This window comes from Hyperolius riggenbachi, chromosome 2 (genome assembly GCF_040937935.1).
Source record: "Hyperolius riggenbachi isolate aHypRig1 chromosome 2, aHypRig1.pri, whole genome shotgun sequence".
Lineage (NCBI taxonomy): Eukaryota > Metazoa > Chordata > Amphibia > Anura > Hyperoliidae > Hyperolius > Hyperolius riggenbachi.
The window spans coordinates 328,539,001-328,553,772 of NC_090647.1; the positions used below are offsets into that span (position 1 = coordinate 328,539,001).

Here is a 14,772-nt window from a genome sequence, read left to right on the forward strand (position 1 = left end):
CGATAGATGCATGGATACCTTTAATGACAGCACCACTAAGCAACAGAAAGACTTCAATTCATTAAGCAAAATAAGAATACACAGTATTCAATAAAAACACATAAGAAATCCATGTGTAGAGTCCTGTGTTGCATATAGGCATAGTTCATATATACACAAATTGATGGTATTATATTAAACGTAATATTGCACTCTGAATACAACAAAAGTAATGAAGTATCATTAGTGGTTCCAGGTAGGACCCACTCTGGAAGAAACCCAGGTTTCTTTAACCACTTAACTCTATCTGGACGGATATATCCATCCAGATAGACTGCACTCACTCCCGCTGGCCCCGCCGCTTTCTGTTAGCCTGGAGATCAATGAATGGGAACACCGATCCCATTCATTGATCTAGGTCCCCCTATGAAAGACCGACGCCGTGTACAAGGCGGCTCCATCTTTCACAAAGCCCCTACGGTCCCGTCCACACATTACTTCCGTTTTGCGTACTAATACCATGCATATGGAAGTGAGCTGTGAGTTCATCTTGTGGCCAAATAGTAAAATTACACCTGAAATAAAAATTTCCAGATAATGACTTTTTTTTTTACATGATGTGCAGCTTTACATTTTATGGAGGAAGTGATATGAGAAAGCAGTGGGGGTTATCCATGGAGTTTGTAGTAAAGGAATAAGGAGGTAGTGGCAGTGCTGAAAAGGGATCACATGGGGCAATGTACAGCAACCCGCAGAGGAAGATACACACCTATTCCAGCGTCCTCTCATCTGTTTCTCATTCACACAATGCATCGGCGCACTTACTTCTGCTCCCGATGTGCAGGAGATATGCTGATGCACGCAGATCAGCGTGAGTGAAGAACGGCTGAGAGGACACCAGCGCCTGGTGCTGGAATAGGTCTGTATCTTCCGCTGCGGCTCGCTATACATTGAAGGAAAGAAAGAGGTGGCCTCCACACCCCAATCCTGGATGTAAAATAAGAAATTTAGGACTGACTCACAGATAAGGCTATGGAGACACTCATAGCCAGGGGATCAGGCTCATACCAGCCGAGCGCAGAAAAACGTTCACATGCCCACTGCAGCATGTTCTAAGAGGGACACAAGCATGACAGCTGGCAAACCTATACAGGTTTCTCCAGCCTCAACAACCAGGTGAGACCTTTCCTATAGAGCCTAGAGCCCCCACCTACCAGTATCACAGTGTACGCTTTTTCTCCTTTATTTCGCCGTATCCAGCACTGTACTATACAGGTAGCAGCACCTGTGATACAAGGGGACCTGCAGATTGCTCTCTGATAGGAAACTCTACTACCAGAACCCACAGATCCACATACTGCAGATAAGGTGACCCCTATACTTTTATACTGTGAGTCAGTCCTAAATTTCTCATTTTACATCTGAGTATATATGGTAAGTTCTTTAGTCACTGCAATCCACTGCGCGCTTCCAACCTGCAAAAAATAGCCTCTAATAGTGTGATACTGCTTCACTTTTGTTATGTCTGGATATCACATATCAGCCATGCTTGTGCCAACCAAAAGTGTCCACTCGTGACCCCACCACCTCTAGTTTAAAAGCGGCTCACCAGATTGAAGCCACCTATGCACAGGTGGGAATCTCGCTCAATATGTGGCCCACTGGGAGCATCAGTAATCCACATCCATGTATCATATAAAAAGACCTCACTTTATTCTTCAATAAAACAGATAAAATGATTAATTGCGCAACATCCACGTTCCAAATAAAACAATCCTGCGCAGCTCGCGCTCACCACACACTTACAAGCTTATATATAGTAAGTACAGAGGGTCATTTTAAACCACCTATTTATTTATAGTTGAAGGGAACTTTAATTCTAAAAAAAAATTGAGTTTCACTTACCTGGGGCATCTACCAGCCCCTGCAGCCATCCTGTTCCCTCGCAGTCTCTCAGTTTTTGCTGACTTGAAGTCGGCGAGCCGCCACGCGTACCTTTGCACGCATTCCCGCTGGTGCAGGAAGCTATCGCAAACATTAACGTGCGTGCAAGTGTACGCCTGGCGACCCGCCGTCTTCGGCAGCGGGAGGCTGGAGGAGCCATGAGTGACAGCGAGGGCACAGGATGGCTGCAGGGGCTGATAAGGACCCCAGTAAGGGGCCCTGTTTCCACTAGACGCGTTACAATGCGGAAACCGCTCCGCATCGCAACGCAAGGAAACTGCAACCAATTCACGTCAATAGAGTCATTTCCATTGATGAGAATTTACCTACGCAATCTGGCACAATGCGACGTGGGGGAAATTATGGTTAGTATGCTGCAGTTTTCCGCAGCATGCATGCGATCCCCATAGCCACCGACGGGAAGCCGCATGACGCCACATTCGGCTTTCCGAAAGTCAACCGGAAATGCCTGCGGAGGGATGCCAATGGAAATGAGCCCTAAGTGAAACTTTTTTTTTTATTTTTATTTTTTTAGAGTTAAGGTTCCCTTTAAGGGTTACATATAAAAATGTGTAATTGAAAATTGTGGTTTTTTTTCTTTTTATCTTCATTCATACTCTTGTTTTCTTCTACATCCTTTCTTCACATTTTCCTTCTGCATGTGTCATAATGTCATGTTCTTCTGTATACGTGTAATTTTTTTCTCAGCGTTCCCCTCTCTGAACTTTTCTCTATATGGAAGCTAGAAGAAACTTTGAGGAAAACTTTGAATGAGGAATATCTCTGTCATTATCAAAATAAATATGGGGTTTCACCTTAACCTCTTGAGGACCACAGTAGTAAACCCCCCTAAAGACCAGCCTTTTTTTTTCATCATTGGCCACTGCAGCTTTAAGGCCAAGCTGCAGGGCCGCACAACACAGCACACGAGTGATCCCCCCCCCCTTTTCTCCCCACCAACTGATCGCCCCCCTTGTGTTTTTTTTTTTTTTTTTTTAATAAATATTTATGTTCACTGTTTCCTACTGTTTTTTTTTACTAATTCTGTTTATTTATTTATTTTTAGAAATCCTCTCCCTCCCCCCAGCCGGCCAATCATGTGATCGGCTGTCATAGGCTTCTGCCTATGAGAGCCGATCGCTCTCTTGTCCCCCAGGGGGACAGTCGTGTCACACGGCTGTCCCCGGTACAGCGCTGCTGATGATCGCAGCGCTGTACTATGTAAATAGACGGCGATCACGCCGTGTAACAGTCCCCCGAGCGGCAACAGCTGCTCGGAGACTGGAGAGGGGGCGGAGCTCCGCCCCCCGAGAAGGAGATGCGCGCGCACTCTGCCGCAATCTCCTTCAGTAGCCAGCTCCAGGACCTGACTCCAATTGGCGTTAGGCGGTCCTAGGGCTGCCGCCGCGGCCACACACATTGGCGTGGAGCAGTTGTTGAGTAGTTAAACCACACACTTTCACTACTCTGTAACCTAAAGCTATGGCCATAAAAAATGTACAGTATTCTTAAAGTAATATTCCTGTAATGCTGGGGGGTCATACTTTCTGACCACCCAGCACAACAAGGCTAAGAGCTGGATAATTGGAAGAGGTTACACAGGCTGCCCAGAGCAACTGCAGCTCTGGGTTTCCGATATCGCTACAAATAAAACACAATGGCAGCGCAGTGCGATGTTGCGCTGCCTTAGTTCACACTGTGCTGCCTTAGCGATAGCAAGTATTCAGACAGGTACAAGACAGGACTATAGATTAGAGCGTAACTAGTAGCAACCGCAGCTCACAGTCACGTCCACAGAAGCAGAGCAAGCTGGCTAACAACAGTCACCAGCAAACATCCACCCAGGCAAGACTACAGGATAGAACGTAACTAATAGCAACTGCAGCCTATAGTTACGTTCCCAGAAACTAGAGTAGCAGGAATACTACCAGTCACCAATGTGGTGATGGCAGAATCCAAGCTATCTAGATAATGGACTTCACTGATCCACCGCGGATGCAGCGAACATCCATCAAGCATGGAACTAGGCAATACACAATGATAAGAAAAATAACAAACGACTCAACTAACGGATAAATATATATTAGCAATTCTGCATATATATTTATCAAGAACTAGCTAAAGCACAAGTAATAAGGTTGCATAGAACTACAATAACAGCACTATACAGAGTAACAAGGTGCCCAATAGATCAGCGTTCTGACCACTATGACGGGCAGGGTATAAAATGGGAGGCAGACTTTTATGCTGGCATCAACCAATGGATGCAGGTATGCAAATCTCCACACAGCTGAATGGTAATCACTCAATCCTGAGCTGGCTTGATTACCATTTGCTAACTGGCTGTGAATGCAAAGGACCCCCATAAGAAATACATGCAGAATTATGTAACAACATGCATGCAGGAAATCTAGGGCTATCTGGCCACAGCTCAGCTGCAACAAGCAATTGGTGGAATGATGACAGCATCCTGAGCTGCCCAGATCTGCACAGCGATTGCAAATGACAATGAGACCCATTGCAAATGCACAACCGAATGCAAGCAGATAAGCCAGAACTGTCTGTTTACAGCTCAACTGCAACGGACAGAATACGCTACAGGAGGGATCCTTACAACTCCGCATACAAACATTTTCCAGAGTAAAAATTTGATCTATTGAGAGTTATATTAAGGCAGGTATGTCAAACCGGTCCTACGAGGGCCGAGATCCTCACACATTTTTGATACAGCTCAAATGAATTGATGGGTCTGAATCAGGAAAGGTGAGGTCCATCAGGTAGAACACATTCCTCTCTTTCTCAGTCCATCCTAAACACTGGCATGGATCCGGCCCTCCAGGCCTGGAGTTCGACACGTGTATTAAAGATAGAGGAATCCCACTGAAGGGAAATTGGACTTCGTGGAGGCTTAATTTTAAATACAGGTTTCAAAAATTGAGTGATCAATGTGTTATCTGGCTAGCATACATTAGAAGGCCATCAGAGCTGAAACTTTGTACTTTGATAGAGTTATAGTCTTATATCACTTTGTACTATTAACCACTTATGTGGTTTGCTACAGCAAATCTACATCCTGCAGGACTTCAGTTCCTGTCCAGGGACGCAGATATTCGTCAATGGCTGGGAATGGCAGCCGCTTGCTCCTGCGTGTGCTCCCGCCACCGTAGTCGCTGCCGCCCGTTAGAGGGGAGATGAACTCAGTTCCCATTCATTAATCTAAGTCCCCGTATCAATGATCACCGGCATCAATGAGATGCCTGCGTCATTGGATCTTCCGAAGTAACACAAGAACACATTACTTCCTGTTTAGTATACTTATAGTATGCTAATAGGAAATAATGCACAAGGACATCTTTTGGCCAAATCGTAAAATTACAGCTGCATTAATTTATTTATTTTTTTATAAAATAAACCCACCATTACATTTAAAATTAACCCCTTACCTCCCACACTCTCCCAAGCAAACCTGAATTGAGATAAAAATGTTGTAACAAACACATATCCTGATAGAATGCAATATATTTTACCCATACCACTTACTGTATTTTCACCACTGTAAACTTCATTTTTTCAATAAATATCTTATTCAAAGAAAATGTTCTGTTCTTTAACCTTTTGCCGACCGCGTCACGCCGATGGGCGTGGCCACGGCGGCAGCCCCAGGACCGCCTAACGCCGATTGGCGTAAAGTCATGGGGCTCTGCTTTGAATGAGATTGCGCGCACGCTGCGCGCGCATCTCATTCTCGGAGGGCGGAGCTCCGCCCCCTCTTTAGTCTCTGAGCGGCTATTGCCGCTCGGGAGACTGTTAGACGGCGTAATTGCCGTCTAAATATCCGTACAGCGCTGCGATCAGCAGCAGCGCTGTACTGGGGACAGTCGTGTCACACGGCTGTCCCCTCCTGAGCCACAGAGGTGATCGGCTGTCATAGGCTGAAGCCTATGACAGCTGATCACAGGGATTGGCCGGCGGGGGGGAGGGAGGGAGGGGGGTATAAAACAGAAAAAAAAACACACACTTTTTATTAAAAAAACAAAACAAAAAAACAAACAAATAAACAAACAAACACTGGGGGGGGGGGGGGGGGGATCAGATTGCTCTGTTCAGCTCTGTTGGTGGGGAGAAAAGGGGGGAGGAATCACTTCCAATCATTTTCTATTAAAGCTGTTTGCAGCTAGATTTGCTGTGTAAATTATCTAAACTTTAGATGAGATATATAGACAAGTTACTTGTTATAGTTTTTCATCTCGGATCCGCTTTAAAGATGGTGCTTACTCCGTGATAACCTCTGGGTTGGCCTAAATGTTTATGCACTGCTGTCCATGAGAGTGCACAAGTGAACAAGAGCAACAGAACATGCACTGTCCCAGTCTTCACACTTGCTCATTGCACTTGAGCTTTTGTACAGAGACGGGAGTGAGCTTAGTAGGGTATTGAAGGGGAGTGAGCTACACCTGGAGGACGGCCTGTACCTTTCAGGGCTCTTCCGGGACACCAGAGATACAAAGCTGAAAAGGCATACCACCCACAGTTAGATCACATACAAAATCCTCTTAAATTAACTCTTGACACACACCCCCCTCCCCCCTCCTTTCCATCTAGAGGTCTTGTTGTTATCCTCCCGTTTTTCTACAGTATTCTCATCCATGATGCACCTGTTGCAGCAAGTTGGGACAATTCATGAATAAGACTTCTGCCAGGAGTACGAACTATAAGCAATAACCAAAACTTTTAGTAGGAAAATGTTATCTTTTAGATTTGTAATTTTATCAGCATCCTAATTAGGATGATTGGTCCAGACACATTAGAGACAAGACAAGACAAGACAAATAACATTAATATCGCGCTTTTCTCCTGGCGGACTCAAAGCGCCAGAGCAGCAGCCACTAGGACGCGCTCTATAGGCAGTAGCAGTGTTAGGGAGACTTGCCAAAGGTCTCCTACTGAATAGGTGCTGGCTTACTGAACAGGCAAAGCTGGGATACGAACCCAGGTCTCCTGTGTCAGAGGCAGAGCCCTTAACCATTACACCATCCAGCCACATTAGGTAATTATGGTAAGAAAAGAGAAATCCCACTTATTCCAGTTATCATAGCTATCACCTGAAGGGCTGCCATCAGAATATCTATGCTGGGCCTCATACTGGGCAAACATATGGGGCCCCCCATTCACCACAATAGATGCCCACTAACATTCATCCAATAGGGAAACAGATAACAGCCACAATGTGAAGGAGTTGCTAATCCCCTGCTCTAGCCAAGCTCCAATTACTATGACAGGAGGACATTTATATAATGACTGCATCTGTATGTAATTCGTTTTATTGCACATTGAAGATGGTAAAATATATGTATGCTTTGGTGCTTAGTCCTTATTTAACCACAACTATCCTCATTCATTCTGCAGTTGATTTCATTGGTTCCTATGATTCCTATGGATATCAGGCTCCCATGAAGACCTCACACCTCCAGCTGCAGCCACTGTACAAGTGAGTCTCAGTACCACACAATGTCTAACGCATGCCAGCTTAACTTCCTCCCCACACCATGTCACTGTATGCCTTTCATATTGCTAAAGAAAAACGAAATGGGAAAATGACATCTAAGCAACAAAAGTAAAAGTAAGCCTCTTTGAAAAATGCAAGCAGTTTTAAAACAGAATTGGAATAAGCTATCAGCAGAGTTATCTGATATGAAATTCAAAGACAAGCAATATATTTTCTGCCAGTCAGCACGGTAACTGTATTTGTCAAATTTAAAGCAACAATGGTGACTGTATTATAGTTATCTTCTTAGTACAATGCAACAAATTATCTAAAGTGTACCCAGTTAAACAGTGATGCCTGTACAGACGCACACACTCACCTGGATTAGGGCTCTGCCTCTGACACAGGAGAGCAGGGCTTGAATCTCTGCTCTTCCTGTTCAGTAAGTCAGCACCTATTCAGTAAAGAGAGCTTGGGCAAGACTCTCTAACACTGCTACTGCCTACTGAGTGCACCCTAGTAGCTGCAGCTCTGGCGCTTTGAGTCCGCCAGGAGAGAAGCGCAATATAAATGTTCTGTGTCTTGTTTTGTCTAATATATTGTACTATAGAAGTACAAGGGGAAGGTGAGCAAGAAGCCTCACCAGACGACATAGAAATCTGGCAGACGCAGGAGCCAATGCTATTTATCTGAGCTGGGTAGGCTACAGTGGATGAGGGATAACTATACAAATGTCAGCCTGTCCCTCGAGTCTCAGCCAGTCTGACCCATTTCTGTGAAGGTTCTCATTTATGTAGGTCATATCTGAAATTGTTTCATCACTTCTGTAGAGTAACGTCTTCATTTCTAGCAGGAAGTTATGAATCAGGATGATAACAATTATTGGCTAACTTTAAAGAATCAATTGATAGTTCTTCAAACTGAAAAATGTTACAGAGCACAGCTTAAAGAGGAACTCCAGTGGACATTTTCGTGTTTGCAGATTATGTAGCTGCTGCATGGTTTTTGGCAGTTGGAAACAGCTGTAACAGCTAATTTCCACAATGCAACAAGGTTCACAGACAGAAAACTGCCAAAAAAAGTACGTACTTTTCTTGTGGGAGGGGTGTCTTGTGGGAGGGGTTTCACCACAATATCAGTCATACAGCACCCCCTGATGGTCTGTTTGTGAAAAGGAATAGATTTCTCATGTAAAAGGGGGTATCAGCTACTGATTGGGATAAAGTTCAATTTTTGGTCGGAGTTTCTCTTTAAATACATTTCAACGTTACAAGGAGGTACATAGGTCGTTAACAAAAGGGATCTTGCAAGAATGTTTAATCCCAGAAAAAAGTTAGATACTTACCTATGTATAGTTAAGGCTCTGGATCACATAGAGCCTTCCAGGCCCTCGCTTCGGCCCCTTGTTCTAACGCTTTCCCTGTTGAAGCCAAGGGACTTTCAGGTTGAATACCTCTTTGAGACTCCTCCTGCAGGCTGCAGAAGTACTTGCATCCTGAGTACTTTCAAGGATGAGCGGATCCGTAATGCCCATGCGTAAGTCCGGGCTTAAGCATATGCAGTACGGATGTGCCCATCTCTGGAAGCACTTGGGATGCAAATACTTCAGAAGTCTGCCAAGGAGTATGGAAGGCACATAAATCCAATGGGTTACAATGGTGCAAAGGGGGACAGAGCGAAGACTGGAGGCTCTATGGGATCCAGAGCCTTCCCTCTATGTGGGTGAGTATCTAACCTGAAGCAAGTTTTCTCACTTTCTCTAATTAGAACTGAAGGAGTGATGAAACATCTTACAGTATTGAAAAAAGGATGTCGAGCTGAAAATACATTATTTTTCCTTTGGATATACTGCAAATGAAAGAGAAAAATGTGTGTGCTTATATCAGGTATTCTATACTGGCTGCCAAAATGTCTAGTGACTAGAGATGGCCCGAACCTCCGATTTTTGGTTCGCAAACCGGGTTCGCGAACTTCCGCAAAAGTTCGGTTCGCGCGAACTTTCGCGAACCGCAATAGACTTCAATGGGGAGGCGAACTTTGAAAACTAAAAACACTTATGCTGGCCAGAAAAGTGATGGAAAAGATGTTTCAATGGGTCTAACACCTGGAGGGGGGGATGGCGGAGTAGAATAGATGCCAAAAGTCCCGGGGAAAAATCTGGATTTGACGCAAAGCAGCGTTTTAAGGGCAGAAATCACATTGAATGTTAAATTGCAAGCCCAAAGTGCTTTAAAGAAAACTTGTAACATCAAAAAGTTACCCTGGGGGGTACTCACCTCGGGAGGGGGAAGCCTCAGGGTCCCAATGAGGCTTCCCACACCATCCTCCGTCCCACGGGGGTCTCGCTGCAGCCCTCCGAACAGCGGCGATGTAAATATTTACCTTCCCGGCCCCCGCGCAGGCGGTGGCGCGTGTCTCGGTTCCGAAATAGGCGGAAATACCCGATCGCCGTCGGGCCTGCTCTACTGTGCAGGCGCAAGTCTCCGGCGCCTGGAAAAGGTAGGTGCCATATTTAGTTATTGCACATATATCGTTTGTATTCCTCCGTACATTGGAATTCATTCCAGGATGACCAAGTCAGGGTGTAGCGCTCCGCCTTGTCCTGTGACAAAAGGATCATATGTTCCATGGTCTCTATACTGTTTACTCTTTTCAGCCATGTTCTAACCGAGGGTGCGGTGAGGAGATTTCCACAGAAGGGGAATCATGGCCCTGGCTGCATTGATCAAATGAATGACAATTGATTTTTTGTATACTTTGATTGGTTCTGGAGTATCATGAAGTAGGAGACGACCAGGAGCAAAGGCAATCTTATCGCATGCTATTTTTTTCTATCAGGCGATGTATTTCAGTCCAGAATGGGACAATCTTAGGACAATTCCAAAAAATGTGTAGAATATCACTTCCAATTGAACCACATCTCCAATATGTATCTGGAGAAGTGGGGAAAATCTTATGCAATATCTGAGGTGTTCTGTACCATCTTGACAAGATCTTGAAACCCAATTCCTGAATATTAACATTCAGTGAGCCTTTGTGGTTAAACAGAAATATTTTCTGCCATTGCTCCTCGTCTATCTCCATACCTAGGTCTCTCTACCATGCCTCCTGGAATTTAATTTTAGATGGAATCATTGTTGAAACAAGCATTTGGTAAATCTGTGAAACCAGGTGTCTATGTGGCTCAGTACATCATACAATAATTTTTCAAAGTCTGTCAGATCAGGGGACCATGCAGAATGTTTACGCAAGGATTGCAAGAAGTGTCTTATCTGAAAATATTGCCATTTGGAAAGAGGAGTGTTATCTCTTATTGCGGACATTTCCTGGTAAAGCATAATCTGGCCCTGTGTCAGAAAGTCCCTTACTCGCGGCACTCCCCTTCCATCCCATGAGGAAATGAAAGGGATATCATCCGCTGGAGTGAAAGCAGGATTGCAGCACATGGGGGTTAGGGGGCCCGGACTGCGGACAAGTCCCAGAGTACGCAAATGGCGTCACATGCACTTCACGGATGCAACCATTAAGGGATTGTTCCACGCACATTGTTTGGCCTTAGGGTGGTCGACCCATCCCAAGGTTGCCACTTTACATTCCGCCGTTTCTTGTTCTATGTCCACCCATAACTTGGAAGAGGTTGGAGAAGCCCATTCCACTACTCTGCATAACTGAGCTGCCATATGGTACTTCTTAAGGTCGGGGAGACCCATACCCCCCAACATTTTGGGAATAGATAGGGTAGATCTGCTAATTCGAGGGGGTTTATTTCCCCAAATAAATTTGTTGATTTGTGTTTGGAGGGATTTTAGAAAGCTGGGTGGCAATTCTATTGGGATACACTGGCTGATGTACAAAATTCTAGGCAAAACATTCATTTTAATTGAGGTCATTCTTCCAAACCACGAAATGTGTTTATGTGCCCCCCATTTTTGTAGGTCAGAATGAAGAGTTAGGCCAATCTTTTGGAAGTTCGCTGCGAACAGCCCCCCCAGGTCACCTGTGATGTTGATACCCAGATATCTGATAGAGTCAGATGCCCATTGAAAGGCAAAATTAGTTTTGCATAAATGGACAGTATTCAAGTCCAGGGTAATGTTTAAGGCTTGGGATTTGTGGAAGTTGATTTTCAAGTTAGAGAGGTTACCAAAGTCTTTAAATCTTTGTATTAAGTTGGGGAGAGAGGTTAGGGGGTTGCGAAGAAAAAACAACAAGTCATCCGCAAAAGCAGCTACCACGTGCTGTGTGCGGCCCACCACTAGTCCCTGGATGTTTGGATCTGATCTAACTGCGTTGAGAAATGGCTCCAGAGTAAGTATATAAATTAGGGGCGACAGTGGACACCCCTGCCTAGTTCCGTTTGTGATACAAAGCCTGTCTGAAAGGAAGCCATTGATCTTAATTCTTGTGGTGGGGTTAGTGTATAAAAGGCCTATCCATGTACACATTGATTCCCCTAGTCCTAAGCGTGACAGGACGGCCCGGATATAATCCCAGGCCACCCTGTCAAACGCTTTTTCAGCGTCGGTGGAAAGGAGGAATGCTTTTATTCCTTTTTTCCTTGCATAGGCCATGATGTCGACCGCCCGCATTACATTGTCCTTAGCCTCTCGGCCTGGTATAAAACCGGCCTGATCATGGTTCACGTAATCTGAGAGAAATGGAAGCAGGCGGTTAGCCAGAATTTTGGCCAAAATTTTTGCATCGAGATTTAGCAGGGATATGGGGCGGTAGTTTGTACAGAACTGAGGATCTTTGCCTGGCTTCGGAATTATCGCAATATGCGCCTCTAGAAATTGACTAGAGGGTATTGTGGCCAGTGTGACTGAATTGAAAGCTTTTATAAACGCTGGTGCTAGTTTGTTTGAGAACATCTTGTAGTACTGACTTGTGTACCCGTCTGGGCCCGGTGCTTTACCAAATTTTATTGCTTTGACCGCTACCAGGAACTCATCTTCCTGGAGTGGCGCTTCAAGGTCCTCACGTTCTGATTGCTCCAAATGAATTGGCGGAGCATATTTAGATAGGAAATCATCAATCCTGTTGGCCCTAGATGATAGTGGATTGTGTTCCAATGTCTGCCCTTGTAAGTTGTATAGTGATTCGTAATAATTCCGAAATTCCTCTGCAATTTCCTCAGTTCTGTACAGTTTCTTGGAATGTTTATTAATCAATGAGTGTGCATTGGAATGAAGGGATTGTTTGCGTAAGGCTCGTGCTAAATACTTCCCACTTTTATTGCCATGTTCATAAAAGATTTTTTTTGAACACATCAATTTATGTCTGGCATCTGAATAGAGTAACCGGTCAAGCGCCGTTCTGGCATTGTTTAGTTCTATTAAATTAGCGGCAGCCAGGGACCGCTTGTGGGCTCGCTCTAAATTCTTGATAACTGTTGATAGTTTCAGCACGCCCTCCTCTCTTTCTCTCTTCAATTTGGACCCCATTCTGATCAGGTGACCCCTTATTACTGCCTTGTGCGCTTCCCAAATAGTAATATTGGAAGTTTCTGTATCTACATTCAGCCGAAAATAGTCGTCCAGGGCATTTGATACTACCTGGCATCTGTCTTTGTCTGCTAGAAGGTTAGGGTTCAACCTCCAGGTCCATGAAGTGGGCGTTCTATCAGGGACTGTAAGCGAGATAGATACTGGGGCATGATCTGAGATGGATATCGAGCCTATCGAGGACTCTCTGACACTGGGCAAGTCCCGTTGGGAGACAAAAAGGTAGTCTAACCTGGAATATTTGTTGTGAATAGCGGAGTAGTAAGTATAATCTTTTTCTTGGGAATGAGATATTCTCCAAGGGTCCATAAGAGACATGCTCTGTAGTTTAGTTTTGATATAGCGTAGCGCTCTATAAGAGAGCATGGAAGAGCCATTGGAGCAATCCTGAATGGGATTTAACCTCCTTGGCGGTAACCCCGTGTGTGACACGGGGTAAGCCGCCGGAGGGTGCCGCTCAGGCCCTGCTGGGCCGATTTACATTTTTTTTTTTTTTGCTGGACGCAGCTAGCACTTTGCTAGCTGCGCCAGCACCCCGATCACCGCCGCCGCGCGCCCGATCGCCGCTATCCGGTGCGGCGCGCGACCCCCCCCCCCCCCCCCCCCGACCCCTGCGCTGCCTGGCCAATCAGTGCCAGGCAGCGCCAAGGGGTGGATCGGGTCTCCCAATGACGTCCCGACGTCGCTGACGTCGGTGACGTCATTCCGCCCTGTCGCCATGGCGACGGGGGAAGCCCTCCAGGAAATCCCGTTCTTTGAACGGGATTTCCTGATCGCCTATCGCCGGAGGCGATCGGCGGGGTTGGGGGGATGCCGCTGAGCAGCGGCTATCATGTAGCGAGCCCTCGGCTCGCTCCATGATTTAAAAATTTTTTTTTTTTTTAAAAACTGCTGCGCTGCCCCCTGGCGGTATTTTTCATACCGCCAAGGGGGTTAATGAGACATTAAAATCACCACCTACAATAAGTATGCCTTTAGCAAAATTCGCTAACCTGGCCAACACAGCGGCTATAAAGGACGGTTGTTTCTTATTAGGAACGTAAACATTCGCTATCGTAGCCTCCTTTTCCGCGATTTTCCCTTTAATGAACAGATAGCGACCCTCTGGGTCTCGTTCACATTCCTCCAATCTAAACGGTACCTCTCGCCTGAGAAAGATAGAGACTCCTTTAGATTTAGAGGAGGGGTTTGCAGCATGAAATGCTAGAGGATAGTTCTGGTCAAATCTAGTGGGCACGTGGCCAATACGAAAATGAGTCTCTTGTAGCAGCGCAATGTGAACTTTCTCTTTGCGTAGGTAATTAAAGACCGTAGTTCTTTTTTCAGGTGTGTTTAAACCGTTTACATTGAAGGAAGTTACTTTCCATGCTAACTGAGATATCTGCCTATCAGTGTGGTTGTTAGCCTCTGGGGCCATGTTGACCAGGACAGCCAGGCAATTATGCGGGGAGAGAAAGGTAGATGGGAGGAAGAGACTATATAGTAGTAAATTAGGGAGGAAGGGGGAAAGAAAAAAGAGAAGAAAGAAGAAATTCCCAGCGTGAGAGGTATGCCTCCGGATCATATAGCCAATTACTATAATTAGTAGTTTAAAGGGGTCAGAGCTGTCCCACGTGGGCACGCCTTGGATGGGCGCGCTCACAACCTTTGTGGGTACTGTAATTTCAGTGTTTGGATCAACACACTGTGCGGGGAAGATGGATAACGTGTCCAAAGATAACCAAAAGCAGACACAAACTAAAGTAATTGAAATAACTATAGAGATTTCCAATAACATGGAGAGACCGCTATGGCCGCTATTAAATATACCTTTACTGGTTCTGGTCGGACCCCTGTAGAGGGGTAAGTTAATGAGCAAAC

The 14,772-nt window shown here is 45.3% G+C and overlaps 1 protein-coding gene and 2 long non-coding RNA genes across 11 annotated transcripts in view; 1 reads left to right on the forward strand and 2 right to left on the reverse strand.

The window, feature by feature from the left end:
• NKAIN1 (sodium/potassium transporting ATPase interacting 1) overlaps positions 1-14,772 on the forward strand; it is a 90,994-nt gene that overhangs the window by 63,312 nt on the left and 12,910 nt on the right. For 5 of the 6 annotated variants that reach the window (XM_068269306.1, XM_068269309.1, XM_068269307.1 and 2 more), the window contains one exon: positions 7,330-7,411. In XM_068269306.1, the coding sequence (XP_068125407.1) occupies positions 7,330-7,411 (82 nt within the window). Of the gene's footprint in view, positions 1-2,631; positions 2,888-7,329; positions 7,412-14,772 lie in introns of those variants that run through there. The other variant, XM_068269308.1, reaches the window with a different exon arrangement.
• The window catches only part of LOC137546626 (uncharacterized), a 111,237-nt gene that overhangs the window by 53,358 nt on the left and 43,107 nt on the right, over positions 1-14,772 (reverse strand). The window lies entirely within an intron of this gene.
• Positions 7,229-8,369, reverse strand: LOC137546627 (uncharacterized). The gene is made up of 2 exons (XR_011026310.1): positions 7,788-8,369; positions 7,229-7,494 (listed from the first exon to the last, which is right to left on the reverse strand). It is a non-coding gene; the product is annotated as an uncharacterized lncRNA (long non-coding RNA).